General features: G+C 45.0%; 1 protein-coding gene across 1 annotated transcript in view; it reads left to right on the plus strand.

Annotated features, from left to right (window-relative positions):
- LOC145348606 (complement C4-like) overlaps positions 1 to 19,747 on the plus strand; it is a 275,511-nt gene that overhangs the window by 208,059 nt on the left and 47,705 nt on the right. Inside the window, exon 28 of the mRNA XM_080196782.1 lies at positions 11,246 to 11,414. Within this exon, the coding sequence (XP_080052908.1) occupies positions 11,246 to 11,414 (169 nt within the window). The remainder of the gene's footprint in view (positions 1 to 11,245; positions 11,415 to 19,747) is intronic.

A 19,747-nucleotide genomic window follows, 5' to 3' on the forward strand; every position in this document is an offset into this window, starting at 1 on the left:
AAAATCACCCACCATAACAAGCCTGTTGTTTTTGCATCTTTCCAAAACCTGTCTGCACATCTGCTGCTCTGTCTCCCACTGGCTTTTGGGAGGTCTATAATAAACCCCCAACATTGTGACTCACCTTTCCTACTCCTGAGCTCTACCCATATTGCCTCGTCGCCTGAACCCTCTGAGGTGTTCTCCCTCATTACAGCTGCGATATTGTCTTTAACTAATAATGCAACTCCCTCACTCCTTTAACATCCCCCTCTATCCTTCCTGAGGAATCTAAATCCTGGAATGTTTAGCTGGCAATCCTGTCCTTCTGTAAACCAAGTCTCTGTAGTAGCAACAAAATCATAGTTCCAAATCATAATCCAAGCTCTAGGTTCATCTGCCTTACCTGTTACACTCATCGCTCTGAAACAAATTAGTTTCAGACCACTAGACCTGCTGTGTTCAACAACTACTCCTTGCCTGCTCTTCTTCTTAATCTTTGTGGCCTTAGGCTGTAGCTCTCCCTTAGTTATTTCTCCTGTTGACTAACTGCTCTGGTTTCCACCCCCCCACCATACTAGTTTAATTCCCCCTGAATAACCCTACAAATCTACCTGCCAGGATATTGGTGTCCTTCCAGTTTAGCTGTAACCCATTCTTCTTGTACAGCTCCCACCTGTCCCAGAAGAGACCCCAATGATCAAGATAACTGAAACCCTCCCTCCTACACCAGGTCCTATCCATGTGTTTAAATGCACTATCTTCCTATTCCTAGCCTCACTGGCACATGGCACAGGAAGTAATCCTATGCTTATAACCCTAGAGATCCCCTTTTTAACTTAACTAACTCCCTGAACTTCTCTTACAGGACCTTGTCACTCTTCCTGCCAATATTGTTTGTACCAATGTACCGTGACATCTGGCTGTTCACTCTCACCGTTCAGAATGTCCCATGCCCATTCAGAGACATCTTCGGCCTTGGAACCAGGGAGGCAACATACTATCCTGGAGTGTCTTTCCTGGCAACAGAAAAAATGCCTGTCTGTGCCACTGACTATAGAGTATCCTATAACTATCGCTCTTCTGTGCCTTCACCATCCCTGCTGAGCAACAGAGCTAGTCGTGATGCCACTGCCCGAGCTGCTGCTGTTTTCTCCTGATAGGCCACGCCCCCAACAATATCCAAAATGATATACCTGTTTGAGAAGGGGATAGCCACAGGGGATTCCTGCACGGACTGCTTACCCTTTTTAGCGGTCACCCATCTATCTGCCTGCACCTTGGATGGTACTGTGCCTCTAAATTTCCTGTCTATGATGCTTTCCGCCTCCTTCACGCTCCTAAGTGCGTCCAGCTGCTGCTCCAACCTATCCATGCGGTCTGCGAGGAGCTGCAATTGGGTGCACTTCCTGCAGATGTAAGTCTTGAAGCCTCATAGATCTCCCAGATCTCACACATTTTACCTGCTAACGAACATTTATTCCACTGATATATTTACTTACAAATAAAACACTTAAAATTTTAGGTTATAATTAGTCATACAGTTCCTGGTGCTAGATTTCCACTATAAATACGAATATCTAAACACACTAGTCTCCTGCACTATTTAATTAATTTTATTTTTTTAAGCTGATTATTTAACCTTCTAGATCTGAAATCAAATTAAAATCAGTAACTCAGAATAGATTTTCAAATTTAGCCCAGACTCCCTTCCAGCCGATCAAGCCAAACTTCCTGTGATGTCACTTTACCATTTTTTTCAAATGATAAAACAAAAGTATTATCTTCAGCTTTCTCTCTCTCTCCCAGTCTGTCCCAGCTCAGTTCTGCTCCCGGAATGATGGCTACAAATCTTTGAGATGAAGTACTTCGACTCTTATCTTTACCTGGCTGTTTCTCTGACTATCAGCTCTTTCCCTTGTGTCCTCCACTACTGCAGCGCCTCGCTTTTAACTCATCACAGTGCCCTTTTATTTTGTTTTTTTCGAAAGCTTATTCCAACTCAATCCAATCAAATCAAGCCCAATTCAGAGTCCTAACAAGTTGGGACATTCCCAATCCAAGCTGACAAGACAGGGCTCTCACCTCCTGTCTTGGGCTTGATCTACCTGATCCAAGCTGATTGGAGCAGGTATAGCTCCTCCTCCAAGGCTTCATCTTATTTGCATTTAGCCAAAAGGCCGAGATGTTGCTTTAAAAAATTGCTTCAAATAAAGCTGAAATGTAACCCAATGACTTCAACCAAGCACAGCATGTTGATACTACACTTGATCTTCACGAATGGAGTGTTTCAGCTTCATCACTCCTTGTCACCAGATCTTCTGCTTCCCACTGTTTGCTTGCTGTTGCCGGGTCGACTTCTCCCAGAATCCTCCAGTGAAGTCCCTCTGCCACCTCTACCGGATGCCAAATTGATAAGGAAGCATCCAGATGTTCTATTTTACATTCATATTAAGGAGATAATTAGGACTAAGACAAAGATCAATCAAAGGGAGTATGAACAGGAAGCCAATTAAAAACTTATCATCTACTCCAATGTGCCAGCTAAGCGTTTGGTCGAATGAGGAAAATAGCATTTGAAGACCAGGATCAAATTGTCATCCTCATCGATTGGACAGCATTGTTCCCCATATCCTTTCCTCTATTAGAAGCTCCAAATACTTAAGCAGGAACGTCAAAGCACTGGCAAAGTGATGCTTTCACAAAATCCTCCAAATTCACTGGCAAAAGGGAACTATAGTTCGGCATAAGTTCAGTGGCACAGTGGTTAGCATTGCTGCCTTACAATGCCAGGTTTGGAACTGGCTTTAATTCTGGCTTCTGCTGACTGTCTGTGTGGAGTTTGAATGTTCTCCCCGTGTCTGTGTGGGTTTCCTTAGGGTGCTCTGGAAGATGAGATGCTGTTCCTCCAGTTTGCATTGAGCCTCACTGGAACATTGCAGCAAGCCAAGGACAAATATAGAGTCATAGAGATTTACAGCATGGAAACAGGCCCTTTAGCCCAATTTGTCCATGCCGCCCTTATTGCCTGCATTTGGCCCATATCCATCTATACCCAGCATACCCATGTAACTATCTAAATGCTTTTTAAAAGATAAAATTGTACCCACCTCTGCTACTACCTCTAACAGCTTGTGGGTGTGGGAGCAGGATCGTGTGTTAAAATGACAGGCAACCAGAAGGTCAGAGTTCTGATTGCACACAGGTGCCCAGCAGAGTGATCGCTCAGTCTATGCTTGGTCTCTCCAATAGAAAGGAGAGGATTTCTTCTGATCTTTGGTTAAATCTGCCACTCCTTATCCTAAAAATATGACTTTTTATTTTAGATTTCCTGCAAGAGGAAAGATCCCTCATCAATACCCCTTATCAGCCAGGGATCCCTAAACATGCCAGCCTTTCCCTTCACCCAAACAGGAACAAACTGCGCCTGGACATTTGATATCATATGTTTAAAAGCCTCCTGTTTGCCAATCATTCATTTCCCTTCAAACAAACTTAATCAATCGACTCTGCTAGAACCTGCCTAATGGCCCCCAGATTTGCTCTGCTCTGGTGTAGGGCCTGAATCTGTGGACCTGTCCTGTCCTTTTGTATAACTATTTCAAAACCAAAAAGTGTTATGGTCACTAGACCCAAAGTGCTCCCCTGAAAAGTGCTTCAGTCACTTGCTCTACCTCATTTCCTAAGAGGAAGTCCAGTGTTGCACCCTCCTGAGTTGGGCCTTCTACACATTGATTCAGAAAACTTTCTTGTACAAATTAAACAAATTCCACCCCGTCCAGGCCCTTTGCACTCTGGATGGCCCTGTCAATACTAGGGAAATTAAAATCTCCCACTAATAATGTGGGAGGCTTTCAAGTGTAAGTTGATAGGGATTCAGGACCAGCACATTCCTGTAAGGATGAAGGATAAGTATGGCAAGGTTTGGGAACCTTGGATAACGAGAGATATTGTGAGACTAATCAAAGAGAAAAAGGAAGCATTTGTCAAAGCTAGAAGGCTGGGAACACACAAAGCAAGTGTGGAGTACAAGGAAAGTAGAAAGAAACTTAAGCAAGGAGTAAGAAGGACTAAATGGGGGTCACAAAAAAGCATTCGCCAGCAGGATTAAGGAAAATCCCAAGGTTTGTTACATATATATGAAGAGCAAGAGAGTAGCCACGGAGACGGATCTATGCATGGAACAAGAGGAAATGGACGAGCTATTAAATGAGTTCTTTGCAAAGAAGTATTCACCAAAGAGAAGGACTTGGTGCATGATGAGTCTGGGAAAGGGTGTGTAGGTAGTTTGAGTCATGTTGAGATCAAAAAGGAGGTATTGGGGTTCTTGAGAAACATTTAGGTAGATAAGTCCCCAGGGCCTGATGGCATACACCCCACAATACTGAGAGAGGCAAGGAAGGAAATTGCTAGGGCTTGAAAGAAATCTTTTATCTTCACTGCTACAGGGGAGGCCATGATGTGGAGATGCCGGCGTTGGACTGGGGTAAACACAGTAAGAAGTCTCACAACACCAGGTTATAGTCCAACAGGTTTATTTGGTAGTAAACGCCACTAACTTTCGGAACGCTGCTCCTTTGTCAGGTGAGTGGGGAGTTTGATCACAAACAGAGCATATAAAGGCACACACAGTTTACAGAATACTGATTAGAATGCAAGTCTTTACAGCTAATCAAGTCTTAAAGATGCAAACAATCTGAATGGAGATAGCATTAAGCATATAGGTTAAAGAGAGGTGCATTGTCTTCAGACAGGACAGTCAGTGAGATGCTGCAAGCCCAGGCAAGTCACGGGGGTTACAGATAGTGCGACATGAACCCAAGATCCCTGTTGAGACCGTCCTCATGTGTGCGGAACTTGGCTATCAGTCTCTGCTCAGCGACTCTGCGCTGTCGTATGTCGTGAAGGCCGCCTTGGAGAATGCTTACCCAAAGGTCAGAGGCTGAATGCCCGTGACCACTGAAGTGTTTGCCAACAGGAAGGGAACAGTCCTGCCTGGTGATTGTCGAGCGATGTTCATTCATCCATTGTCGTAGCGTCTGCATGGTCTCCCCAATGTACCATGCCTCGGGACATCCTTTCCTGCAGCGTATCAAGTAGACAATGTTGGCCGAGTTGCAAGACTATGTACTGTGCACCTGGTGGATGGTATTCTCACGTGTGATGATGGTATCCGTGTCGATGATCCGGCATGTCTTGCAGAGGTTGCTGTGGCAGGGTTGTGTGGTGTTGTGGCCACTGTTCTCCTGCTGGGTAGTTTGCTACGGACAATGGACTGTTTGAGGTTGCGCGGTTGTTTGAAGGCAAGAAGTGAGGGTGTGGGGATGGCTTTGGCGAGATGTTCATCTTTATCAATGACATGTTGAAGACCCCAGAGAAGATGTCATAGCTTCTCTGCTCCGGTGGAGTACTTCGTCGTCCAGTACTTCCCCAGAGCAGAGAAGCTATGACATCTTCTCCAGAGTCTTCAACATGTCATTGATAAAGACGAACATCTTGCCAAAGCCATCCCCACACCCCCACTTCCTGCCTTCAAACAACTGCGCAACCTCAAACAGACCGTTGTCCGCAGCAAACTACCCAGCCTTCAGGAGAACAGCGGCCACAACACCACACAACCCTGACACAGCAACCCCTGCAAGACATGCCGGATCATCGACATGGATGACATCATCTCACATGAGAACACCATCCACCAGGTACACGGTACATACTCTTGCAACTCGGCCAACATTGTCTACCTGATACGCTGCAGGAAAGGATGTCCCAAGGCATCGTACATTGGGGAGACCATGCAGACGCTACAACAATGAATGAATGAACACCGCTCGACAATCACCGGGCAAGACTGTTCCCTTCCTGTTAGCGAACATTTCAGTGGTCACGGGCATTCGGCCTCTGATCTTCGGATAAACGTTCTCCAAGACGGCCTTCACGACACACGACAGCGCAGAGTCACTGAGCAGAAACTGATAGCCAAGTTCTGCACCCATGAGGACGGTCTCAACCGGGATCTTGGGTTCATGTCACACTATCTGTAACCCCCATGACTTCCCTGGGCTTGCAACATCTCACTTACTGTCCTGTCTGGAGACAGTACTCATCTCCTTAAGCGATGCTTAATGCTATCTCCACTCTCATTGTCTGCACTTTTAAGACTTGATTAGCTGATTAGCTGCAAAAACTCACATTCTAATCAGTATTCTGTAAACTGTGTGTGCATTTATATGCCCTGTTTGTGATCAGAACTCCCACTCACCTGACGAAGGAACAGCTCTTCAAAAGCTAGTGGTGTTTACTACCAAATAAATCTGTTGGACTCTAACCTGGTGTTGTTGGACTTCTTACAGGGGAGGTCCCAGAGGATTGGAGAATAGCCAATGTTGTTTCTTTGTTTAAGAATGGTAGCAAGAACAAACCAGGTAATTACAGACCGGTGAGCCTCACACCAGTGGTAGGGAAATTATTGAAGAGGATTCTTCGAGACAGGATTTATTCCTTTTTGGAAATAAGTCGATGTATTAGGGAGAGGCAACATGGTTTTCTAAAGGGGAGGTCGTGTCGCATGAACTTGATTGGGTTTTTCGAGGAAGCGACAAAGATCAGGATGTTGCTGACGGTTGGGCACTGGATGTTGTCTACATGGACTTCAGTAAGGCCTTTGACAAGGTCCCTCATGGCAGACTGATGCAGAAGGTGAAATCACATGGAATCAGAGGTGAGCTAGCAAGGTGGATACAAAACTGGCTCGTTCAAAGAAGACAGAGGGTATCAGCGTGTGTGTGTTTCTGAATAGAGGCCTATGACAAGTGGTGTTCCTCAGGGATCAGTGCTGGGACCTTTGCTGTTTGTAATATACAAAAATGATGTGGAGGAAAATGTAATTGGTTTGATTAGTAATTTTGCACATAATACAAAGATTGATGGTATTGCAGATAGCGAGGAGCACTGTCAGAGGATATAGTAGATACAAATTGATTGGAGACTTGGGTGGAGATATGGGAGATGGAGTTTAATCTGGATAAATGTGAGGTAATGCATTTTGGAAGGTCTAATACAGATGGGAAATACACAGTATATGGCAGAACCCTTAAGAATATTGATATGCAGAGGGATTTGGGTGTATAGGAACCATATCCCTCTGTTCCCATCCTATTCATGTATTTGTCAAGATGCCCCTTAAAAGTCACTATTGTATCTGCTTCCACTACCTCAACTACAGGTTAGTGAAAATGGCTATGCAGGTGGAGAAGGTAATCAAGAAGGCATACGGCATGCTTGCCTTCCTTGGCTGGAGTTTAAAAATTGGCAAGACATGTTGCATCTTTATAGAACATTAGTTAGGCTGCGCTTGGGATATAGTGTTCAATTCTGGTCTCCACACTACTAGAAGGATGTAGAGGCTTTGGAAAGGGTACAGAACAGATTGATCAGGATGTTGCCTAGTATGGAGGGCATTAGTTATGAGAGGATATTGGAGAAACTTGGTTTGTTCTCACTGGAATAATGAAGGTTGAGGGGTAATCTGATCGAAGTCTACAAGATTATGAGACGCATGCACAGAGTGGGTAGTCAGGAACTTTTTCCCAGCGTGGAAGAGTCAATTGTTTGGGGACATAAGTTTAAGATGCGAGGGGCAAGGTTTAAAGGAGATGTACAAGATAAGTTTTTTTATACTGAGGTTGGTGGTGCCTGGAGCTCGCTATCAGGGGAGGTAGTGGAAGCAGATACAATAGTGACTCTTAAAGGGCATTTTGACAAATACATGAATAGGATGGGAACAGAGGGATATTTACAAGAAAGATGTGGAAGCTATTGTAAGGGTGCAGAGGAGATTTACAAGGATGTTGCTGGAATTTGGAGGCATGCCTTATGAGGATAGGTTGAGGGAACTCAGTCTTTTCTCCCTGGAGAGACGAAAGATGAGAGGTGACCTGATAGAGATGTTAAGAGGTATAGATTGGGTGGATTCTCGGAGGCTATTTCCCAGGGCTGAAATGGTTGCTATGAGAAGACACAGGTTTAAGGTGCTGAGGAGTAGATACAGAGGAGGTGTTAGGTGTAAATTTTTCACTCAGAGGGACCATGGACAGGTCCACTGAAATCAGGTGGGATTTAATGATTTTTGAATGAGCGAAGCTATAAAATCCTGCTCAGGGATTCTTTAGAAATCACTTGAACAGACCAAGCAGGGTCAATAAATATGGGTGAGATTGAGTTGCAGAGATTTTTGATCAGTAATCTGGCTCAAGTGGTATGGGGAGGAGGCAGAAAGTTGTAAAGTGGAGGTAAAGTATAATCATAGAATCCTGCAGTGCAAAAGGAGACCATTTGGCCCATCGAGTCTGCACTGACCACAATCCTACCCAGGCCCTGTGTCTTTCCAATTCATCTACAATCTTATGGCCTGCAGACTCCTCAAATCCATCGTACGGCACAAATTAGGAATGCAATCAGGATTGTTAACTTGTTTGGATTAGTGCAGAGACAACAAGATGCAAGCTGCTCTATATCATCCATCACACATAGCCTACTTCGTTCCGAGCCAATATACCTTAAACATTCACTATCTTCACAACAGCCTGACATGAGTTCACATTACCTGCACGATGCTCTGGGGTGGCTTGTTGGAGGTTCTTTGGCCTCATTTGCAAAAAAACCTTTGCAGGTCTCCACATGGAATGAAAAATGATTTAAAATTAAAATGTATTTTTCAATACTTATTTTCAAAATCTTTTGATGTTATTTCACCAATGCTCTGTTGAAATTCTGACAATGACTATCTAACAGCACCCTGGGAATGCCTTAAATTGGTGGACTGTAGCTGTAAAAGAAATGTGCTTAGCATCAGATTCTAAATAACCATTTCAAGGAGCAATAAATAAATAACCTTATTCTGCCCATTTAAAGCCACTGTTTTGCATTGCAGCCAAATGTGAATTTATATATAAATTTTTGCAGTTCCCAGTAGATGCTAAACTTGGCTGTGATAGAAAATGCTTGATTTCCATGGAGAATACATTGTCTGATTCTTGCAACTAGTTTCTAAACATTGTGATTTCTCCCTTCTTTAGCTTCTCCAAGCAAATTGTAATATTGAGCTATTCACAGAATTTATTATAACCATTTCGTCCATCCTTGCCATCTTTCTACTGAGCAAGTGAGCCAATGTCACTTGCCCGCTTGATCGTTAGAGAAAATTAATTACTTTAAAATGCCAGTATATTTGTTTTTGAAATTAATGATTATTTTTGCTTCCACCAGATGTATGGGTAATGCGTTCTTGGTCATTATGAGTTATAAAAAGAGCTAACCCGCTCCTTCCCCTTGCATCCAGCGCCCAAATGCATAATGCTGTGGCCGACTAATTTTTGTACCTCCTTGTTAATGAGAACAATTTGTCCTTGTCAGCATTTTCCAAATCTGTCATAACTTTTCACACTTCTATGCAACCTCCCCTAATTCTTATTTTTTCTAAAGAGAACAGCCACGCTATCTCCTACGTAATCTTGAAATTAAAGTCTCCCATTTCTGGACACTTTCCTTGTACATTTCTTCTGCATCTTCTCACTTTTTTAAAAAAAGAGTGATCTGACCAGAACTGGAAATCATTGTCATTCTGTTTAATTTCACTGAAGTTTAATTGAATGCCTCGCTGTATAAAACCCAAGGTCTCTCTTCCATTGCTAACCAACCTCTGAATGTGTCCTGCATTTGAGGCGAAACCACCGAAAGGTACTTGGTCAAAAACGATGTTGTAAAGTTAGCTTCAAAGAAAAGCCTTAAAAGATGACTAAGTGGCTAATGAGAGCAATTACAAAATTTACAGCTCAGGCATTACAAAAACTGGTGGAGCAATGAGAATTGGAGAATTTAAAGATGCCATAATTACAATTCCAATAATGAAGGAGAAAATTATTGAGGCTGTATAGAAGGAATTTTCTGGCATGTCCCTCTTGGGGCGGTCTTGTACTCAGCTGAACTCAAACAATACAGAGGCCATAAAAGCATGTAGTTAAAGAATGGAAAGAAGTTTATTACTAATGCATATATTAGGAGAAAAGATAGTCAGCAAGCACTGGCTACCCTTTCTGCCATAACAGTACAAGTGTGAGATTGATATACACTTCTGAACATTTGATTTCCCGCCCGGCTTGTCACCCAAACTGGAGGGTCCAATTACAATATTACACATTATTACCTTAGCCAATAATGCTCTAACTATCAGCAGGATTAAGGACTCATTAGTCCATTGCACTTGAACATTCTTTCCTCATTACTAGAAAACCTAACTATGTAAATCTGGTAGATTCAAGGATATTGCTCTCACCTGCAAATTTTAATTGGTAAGGCGAGTAAATTCCCTTGCCTATGTCCAGCACCATTATCAGCATGAGAAGCTTGTTAACCATGAGCTAATGCAGTCTCGTTAACCATGAGCTAATGCAGTCTCGTTAACCATGAGCTAATGCAGTCTCGTTAACCATGAGCTAATGCAGTCTCGTTAACCATGAGCTAATGCAGTCTCGTTAACCATGAGCTAATGCAGTCTCGTTAACCATGAGCTAATGCAGTCTCACACATTCCGAAGCCCTGATTAACTTGCAGCTGCCTGTTTCAAGTTGATAAGGAGAATTGCTGTCTTTATACTCCATTGTCTCAAAAGAATTTGGTCTGTCTACTACTGTCTATTTCCCATCATGCTGAGCAATTAAATCGCCAATTCCTAAGTTTTACAAAACAGATTAAGAATACAGTTTAATTTCATAATATTTGGTTAAATTGTGGTTATGCAGATAATACCTTTACATATTGTATTAAGCATATGGTGAATCCTTATTCTACATATAAGGCACCTTGTAATCGTTACCGTAACCTAATCTTAAATTTAAAAATAAATTTAAAACTATAAGTTTTACACATATATATATATAAATATATATAAGTTTTATATTACCTTCCTTCAGATTGAGAGAGACACGCCGCTGGAGGAAATTATGAACAAAAGTAATTAAAATCTATGTGTAGCTTAAAAGTGAGCTCTGACATGACATGACTGAACCTTGTGCAGATTAGGCAATGGGGAAGCAGCAACTTAGGTGACCTCAAGTTCAGATAAGTGCAATATGAGATGCTGGTCAAAAACACAAGACTTATTTTCTGAAGTATAATGCAGGCAATCTTTTACTACCTTAACACTAACTTTCTGAGAAGAAAAAGGATAAATATTTCACAACTGTTTTTACCTTTCCTTTTATGCCCTCAGGAAAGAAGCATTGGGAAGGCTGTTGAATTTTTGCGTGAAATGTTTCCATCTGTTATCCTGCCTCACACTTTTGCAATCACCGCCTATGCCTTTGCTTTTGTTGGAGCAGATACAGATATAGTTTTTGAAGCAGACAGAAAACTGAGAGCAATTGCATCGTATGACCCAGGTGAAGTTCTGATAACTTTCTATTTTTACAGTGGTTCACAACATTAAATAAAGATTCTGTAGTGTTTGCTTCAAAGGATTAGTCATTGGCCAGTCATACTTTTTCTGCCCCTTTATAAACTACCAAAATTTTAGCGCTACTCCCTGTGCCTTTGCCATCTGTCTGCAATCTTTGACATGGCTGACCCCCATGACCTTATGCTGTGCAGAAGGAGGCCATCTGGCCTGTCTGCACTGACTATCCAAGAGAGCATCTTATCCAGGCCCACCCCCGGCCTTGTCCCTGCAACCCAATTCCCTTACCATGGCTAATCCACCTAACTTACACATCTTTGGACACTCAGGGGCAACCTAGCATTGATAATCCGCCTGCACGTCTTTTAACTGTGACTGGAAACCCACACAGATGTACACAGAACATGCAAACACTACACACAGAGTCACCAAAGGCCAGAATGGAACCCAGGTCCCTGACATTGTGGAGCAGCAGTGCTAACCACTGTGCCAGTGAGCAGCCCCTCCAATGCATATTTTATGTTATCTGCATGGGTACAGCTGCTCTCGCTTGCTTCCATTCTTATGGAACTGACCTAAGTACTAAACCAAATGACTTCTCATCCTACATTCCTGCCGATACTTATTTTCTCCAATGAACTATCCATGATAGATATAAAGAAAAGGTAATGTGCTAAAAGAAGCCATTCAGCCCATTGTGCCTGCACTGGCCAACAAAAGAAAATTACCACTCATTTTACTTCCACTTACCAGAACGTGCAAGTTACATGAATTCAGATGCAGATTCAGGTAGCTTCTAAATGAACTGAGTGTTTCAGCCACAACTGCCAACAGGTAGCAAATTCCAGGTGAGTCTTCTAATCCTGCTACCAATTACCTACCCTTGTTGGTTGAACTGTCAGCTGGGGGAAACAAGACTTTCCTGTGTACCCTGTCTTGTCCTATGATAATTTTATACACATCAGTTAGGTCATCCCTTAGCCTCTTTCATTGTAAGGAAGACAATACTAATCCATACAACCTTTCTTTGATTTGATTTGTTATTGTCACATGGATTAGTATACAGTGAATAGTATTGTTTCTTGTCTGCAGGCAAAGCATACCATGCACAGAGAAGGAAAGGAAAGAGTGTAGAATGTAGTGTTACTTTCATAGCTAGGATGTAGAGAAAGACCCACTTAGTGCGAAGTAGGTCCATTCAAATGTCTGATGGCAGCAGGGAAGAAGCTGTTCTTGAGTTGGTTGGTATGTGACCTCAGACTTTTGCCTCTTTTTCCTGATGGAATAAGATGGAAGAGAGAATGTCTGGCGTGTGTGGAGTCCTTAATTATGCTGGCTGCTTTTCCAAGGCAGCAGGAAATGGAGACAGAGTCAATGGCTGGTTTGTATGGTGGACTGGGCTACATTCACGACGCTTTGTAGTTTCTTGTGGTCTTGGGCAGAGCAGGAACTGGTATCAAGCTGTGATACAACCAGAAAGTATGCTTTCTGTGGTGCACCTGTGGGGGGCAGCACAGTGCTGTATCACAGCACCAGGGACCCAGGTTCGATTCCTGGGTCACTGTCTGTGTGGAGTTTGCACATTCTCCCTGTGTCTGCGTAGGTTTCCTCCAGGTGCTTCAGTTTGCCCCCACAGTCGAAAGATGTACTGGTTAGGTGGATTGGCCATGCTAAATTGCTCCTTAGTGTCTGTGCGACTGGCTAGGGTAAATGCATGGAGTTATGGGGATAGGGCCGGGTTGGAATTGTGGTTGGTGCAGACTCCTTCTGCATTGTCTGCATAGGACTTTATGATCTGTAAAAGCTGGTGATAGCCGTAGCTGATGTGCCAAATTTCTTCAATCGTCTGAGGAAGTAGCGCTGTTGGTAGGCTTTCTTAACTATAGAGTTGGCATGGAGGGACCAGGATAGGTTGTTGGTGATCCAGAGAATCACCAATTCTCTATCTCATTCCTATACTGTGCCTGTACAGTACCTTGTAGCTGCCTTGTAGCTGCATTTTTCCAACCCTTGCAACATTCTTGTAAATCAAAATTGTCTTCTCTTTGTGTCCTTCCCCTTGGTGACATTATTCAAAAGAACAACATTATTTTTCAGTTACACACTGAAGGCACCAGCTCAGCCATCCAATGCTCAGCTTCTTTACTGTCTCTGAACTGTTAGACTTCTACTCTCATATCCAAAAGTGGTTGAACAAGAAATTCTCCAATCACGTATTGGGAAGACAAAATGCAAGCTTTTCCTGCTGCTGTAAATTCTGAGGGAGGGTGATTCTCCCATCCTGCTGCAATGAGTTTTTTTAGCACAGTGGGCCAGGAGACTCTAGTGTTGGCCTATTTGCGTTGGACATCTGGCCTGAGCATGTCTCCTAACATCAGATTTCCGACACCGTCAGCTCAGCACAGGAAATTGGAGTGGAGCTGTATCATAGAGCAATTTAAATGTAACTTAAGTACAATTAGTGGGCCTGGGATTGAAGTCTCCGGGCCCACTAGATTCTTCCACCCCACCGCCAGGAGTAATTCACTCCAGTGGGGTTCACAGTAGCTCCCCACCTGCAGGAACCAGTGGCCTTACCCCATTGGAGTGAAAGGGGGGGTGGGGCAATTGAGGCCCCTTAGACGGTCAGGTGGGGGGAGGATGCCCCTGGCATTGCCACCTTGGCAATACCAGCCTGGGTGCCCTGGAACTGCACAAGGGGCAAAGTGCCAATGCCCAAGGGCCATCATGGCACTGCCCACTGGGCATTGGGCAATGCCAATGGGGCCTAATGGGGGCAGAGTCCAATAGGGCATGGGCTCCGGAGGTGATCGGTGGGTTGAACATAAGAACATAAGAACATAAGAAATAGGAGCAGGAGTAGGTCATCTAGCCCTTCGAGCCTGCCCCGCCATTCAATAAGATCATGGCTGATCTGTCGTGGCTCAGTTCCACTTTCCCGCCCTCTCCCCATAACCCTTAATCCCCTCTCTTATCAAAAACCCATCAACCCGCGTCTTAAAAATATTGAGCGAGGCAGCCTCCACCACTTCAACGGGCAGAGAATTCCAGAGATTCACCACCCTTTGAGTGAAGAAGTTCCTCCTCAACTCCGTTCTAAACCGCCCCCCCCTTTATCTTGAGGCTGTGCCCTCTAGTCCTATTGTCTTTTTTGAGCGGGAAGAGTCTCTCCACCTCTATCCTATCCATCCCATTCATCATCTTATATGTCTCAATGAGATCTCCCCTCATTCTTCTAAACTCTAACGAGTACAAGCCTAGTTTATTCAGCCTCTCCTCATAGCTCAATCCCCTCAACTCCGGTATCAGCCTAGTAAACCTCCTCTGCACTCCCTCCAAGGCCAAAATATCCTTGCGCAGGTGCGGCGCCCAAAACTGCACACAGTACTCCAGCTGCGGCCTCACCAGTGCCCTATACAGCTGCAGCAAGACCTCCCTACTTTTATATTCAATCCCTCTCGCTATGAAGGCCAGCATCCCATTCGCCTTCCTAACCACCTGCTGCACCTGCAAGCTGGGTTTTTGCGACTCATGCACAAGGACCCCGAGGTCCCTCTGCACCGTCGCCTGCTGCAGTTTTTCGCCACGTAAGTAATAGTCCTTCCTACCATTATTCCTACCAAAGTGGACCACCTCACACTTGCCAACATTAAATTCCATTTGCCATTTCCTGGCCCATTCGCCCAGCCTATCTAGATCCTTCTGCAGACTCTCCACACCCTCCGCACAATTTGCCTTTCCCCCAATCTTGGTGTCATCAGCAAATTTCGACACCCTACACTCGGTTCCCTCCTCCAGATCATCTATATAAATGGTAAATAGCTGAGGCCCCAGCACCGACCCCTGGGGCACCCCACTAGTCACCAACCGCCAATCCGAATAGCACCCATTGACCCCCACTCTCTGCCTCCCATTTGACAACCAATCCTCTATCCACGCTAACACCCTACCCCCAACTCCATGTCCCCTGACCTTCTGCAATAACCTCTTGTGAGGTACCTTGTCAAACGCCTTCTGAAAATCCAGAAAGACCACATCCACCGGCTCTCCTCTATCCACTGCCCTAGACACATCCTCATAGAACTCCAGTAAATTTGTCAGACACGACTTCCCTTTAATGAAACCGTGCTGCATCTGCCCTATCAAGCAATTCCCTTCAAGGTGCCTCGCAATTTCCTCCTTAATGACAGATTCTAACATTTTACCTACCACAGACGTTAAACTAACCGGCCTATAATTCCCCGCCTTTTGCCTGGCACCCTTCTTAAACAACGGCGTAACATTAGCCGTTTTCCAATCTTCCGGCACTTCCCCGGAATCCAGCGACGTCTGAAAATAACCACCAAGGCATCCAGTATAACCTCCGCCATTTCTTTCAGAACCCTCGGATGCATTCCATCCGGTCCTGGGGACTTATCCACAATCAGCCCCCTCCAGTCTGTCGAGCACCATCTGGTTGGTTATCAATGGTCTGGAATCTCTGGGGTTTGAACCATCGGTGTGTTATTGATCTCAAGAGTTTTGAGGGGCCAGGGAAGCTTCCTTAACTGTGTTAATTTTAGGTGTCTCCATGGGTTGTTTGACTGGTGAGGAAGTGCTGATTTTGATGGGGTGGGAATGTGTTCTTTAATTTAGTTCCTGTAGGTGCATCCTGTCCAATTTCCCTTATGTGCTAGCAATCATTTGCATTCTAAAAGCTCTTGCCGACTGATCAGTGTCTGTTACTTTATGATTTTAGTGGAGGGCTCTGAGGATAGCTTCAGTTTGCTCCCATTTTGTGTGCCCAATTTCATAAAATTTTTTGTCCGTTAACAGCACTATTTAAAATCTCCGTTTAGTGTAGGGCACTGTTTAAAATCTCTGTTTAGTGTAGGGCACTGTTTAAAATCTCTGTTTAGTGTAGGGCACTGTTTAAAATCTCTGTTTAGTGTAGGGCACTGTTTAAAATCTCTGTTTAGTGTCGGGCACTGTTTAAAATCTCCGTTTAGTGTAGGGCACTGTTTAAAATCTCTGTTTAGTGTAGGGCACTGTTTAAAATCTCTGTTTAGTGTATGGCACTGTTTAAAATCTCTGTTTAGTGTAGGGCACTGTTTAAAATCTCTGTTTAGTGTAGGGCACTGTTTAAAATCTCTGTTTAGTGTAGGGCACTGTTTAAAATCTCTGTTTAGTGTAGGGCACTGTTTAAAATCTCTGTTTAGTGTCGGGCACTGTTTAAAATCTCCGTTTAGTGTAGGGCACTGTTTAAAATCTCTGTTTAGTGTAGGGCACTGTTTAAAATCTCTGTTTAGTGTATGGCACTGTTTAAAATCTCTGTTTAGTGTAGGGCACTGTTTAAAATCTCTGTTTAGTGTAGGGCACTGTTTAAAATCTCTGTTTAGTGTAGGGTACTGTTTAAAATCTCTGTTTAGTGTAGGGCACTGTTTAAAATCTCTGTTTAGTGTCGGGCACTGTTTAAAATCTCTGTTTAGTGTACGGCACTGTTTAAAATCTCTGTTTAGTGTAGGGCACTGTTTAAAATCTCTGTTTAGTGTAGGGCACTGTTTAAAATCTCTGTTTAGTGTAGGGCACTGTTTAAAATCTCTGTTTAGTGTAGGGCAGTGTTTAAAATCTCTGTTTAGTGTAGGGCACTGTTTAAAATCTCTGTTTAGTGCAGGGCACTGTTTAAAATCTCTGTTTAGTGTCGGGCACTGTTTAAAATCTCTGTTTAGTGTAGGGCACTGTTTAAAAACTCTGTTTGGTTTAGGGCACTGTTTAATAACTCTGTTTGGTTTAGGGCACTGTTTAAAATCTCTGTTTAGTGTAGGGCAGTGTTTAAAATCTCTGTTTAGTGTAGGGCACTGTTTAAAATCTCTCTTTAGTGTAGGGCACTGTTTAAAATCTCTGTTTAGTGTACAATACTGTTTAAAATCTCTGTTTAGTGCAGGGCACTGTTTAAAATCTCTGTTTGGTGTAGGGCACTGTTTAAAATCTCTGTTTAGTGTAGGGCACTGTTTAAAATCTCTATTTGGTGTAGGGGACTGTTTAAAATCTCCATTCAGCTCCCAAACCCTGACCCTACCCCAAGTTCAGCTCCAAAAACCCTGAACCTGACCCTGACCCAACTTAATATCCCGAACCCTGAGCCCTGACCCCGAGGACAGACCCAGAACCCTGAGCCCTGACCGCGGGTTCAGCTCCCGAACTCTGAACCCTGACCCCGAGTTCAGCTCCCGAACCTTGAACCCTGACCCCGAGTTCAGCTCCTGAACTCTGAACCATGACCCCGAGTTCAGCTCCCGAACCCTGAACCCTGACCCCGAGTTCAGCTCCCGAACCCTGAACCCTGACCCCGAGTTCAGCTCCCGAACCCTGAGCCCTGACCCCGAGTTCAGCTCCCGAACCCTGAGCCCTGACCCCGAGGACAGGCGCTGAACCATGACCCCTGACCCTGTGGTCAGGCCCAGAACCCTGAGCCCCGTTCCCGAGTTCAGCTCCCGAACCCTGACCCTGACCCCGAGTTCAGCTCCTGAACCCTGACCCTGACCCTGAGTTCAGCTCCCGAACCCTGAGCCCTGACCCCGAGTTCAGCCCCCAACCCTGAGCCCTGACCCCGAGTTCAGCTCCCGAACCCTGATCCCTGACCCCGAGTTCAGCTCCCGAACCCTGAGCCCTGACGCCGAGTTCAGCCCCCGAACCCTGAGCCCTGACCCCGAGTTCAGCTCCCGAACCCTGAGCCCTGACCCCGAGTTCAGCTCCGGAACCCTGAGCCCTGACCCCGAGTTCAGCCCCCGAACCCTGAGCCCTGACCCCGAGTTCAGCCCCCGAACCCTGAGCCCTGACCCCGAGTTCAGCCCCCGAACCCTGAGCCCTGACCCCGAGTTCAGCCCCCGAACCCTGAGCCCTGACCCCGAGTTCAGCCCCCGAACCCTGAGCCCTGACCCCGAGTTCAGCCCCCGAACCCTGAGCCCTGACCCCGAGTTCAGCCCCCGAACCCTGAGCCCTGACCCCGAGTTCAGCCCCCGAACCCTGAGCCCTGACCCCGGGTTCAGCTCCCGAACCCTGAGCCCTGACCCCGGGTTCAGCTCCCGAACCCTGAGCCCTGACCCCGAGTTCAGCTCCCGAACCCTGAACCCTGATTCCGACTTCAGGTACCGAACCCTGAACCTTGACCCCGAGTTCAGCTCCCGAACCCTGAGCCCTGACCCCGAGGACAGCTTAAATTTAATTTGAGGGGTTCCCATTTCCACTCTGCAGTTGGGATAGGTGGGGGAGGGAAGGAGGCCACCGACTGGGGGCTGGCCATAGTGGGAGATCGAGGCGGGATGGATGAGGCATATTGGGGCTGGACTCAGGCATGTTTGGGGGTCAGTAATAGGTGGCCAGTGATCGAGTTGGCTAGTAATCATCAGACAGGGGCCACTGTGCATGCTCCGATCTTGGCATTGACAGACCACTTGGCACAGTGGTCTGCTCAGTGCCAAGCTGCCAGCATCTCGGGTGGGAATAGGCCTCCCCGTCCACTGAATTTTAACATGATTGATGCTAGAGCATTCTGCAGTGCTCACAATGTGGAGGATTCTTTTTTAAACTCACACTGAAAAAAACAGCAAGATTTACTCCAGTTTTCACACAAATTCAATACTTACGAGTTTTTTTTTAGGAGAATTGCCCCCTCTCTTTCCTCGCTCTGACTCCTGATGTTCCCTAGCAACAGTCTCTGTTCAAACCAATGTGTTCACTATTCCACTGCTGCGCTTTACCAAGTTGGAACTCTCTGCTGGCACCATCAGTACGAGCATCTAATTCCATCTTCAAAAATGTTTTCCCTATGCCTTTATCTCATCTGCTCTGAAACCCTCATTCACATATGCATTTTGACTACCCTACACAGATCCAACAATCTCCTGCCTGCTCTCCCTCATGCTTTATGCTTCCCAAATTGTGCTGTCTGTTTCGTAGGCCTCAGCAAGTCTTGTCCCTCTATGTTCCCTGTGCTCACTGGTCTATATTAGTTCCAAGTATTTCAAATTATTACATTTGATTTCAAATGCCCCCACCTTGTAATTGCCCTTCCTAACCTGTATAATTTGTGTCAAGAAAATAAATGTGTGAAGCTGTGGTTCTGGCTTGTAGAAACTACTCTCCACACGCCCCTCCCGACTCCCTATTTTAATCAATGTACCGTCGCTGGTCTTGGCTCTATGTTCTGGAATTCCCTCCCTGGAAACCTCTCCCTTCTTGCCTCACATTCTTACTTCATGACTTTGTTTTTGAAAAACATTTTTGATCTCTTTTTGCTCTACTCATATGCAGCTCAGTATAATCTTTGTTGACTTTTCA

The sequence above is a fragment of the Carcharhinus amblyrhynchos genome, chromosome 9, assembly GCF_965287045.1.
Source record: "Carcharhinus amblyrhynchos chromosome 9, sCarAmb.v2.hapA, whole genome shotgun sequence".
NCBI lineage: Eukaryota > Metazoa > Chordata > Chondrichthyes > Carcharhiniformes > Carcharhinidae > Carcharhinus > Carcharhinus amblyrhynchos.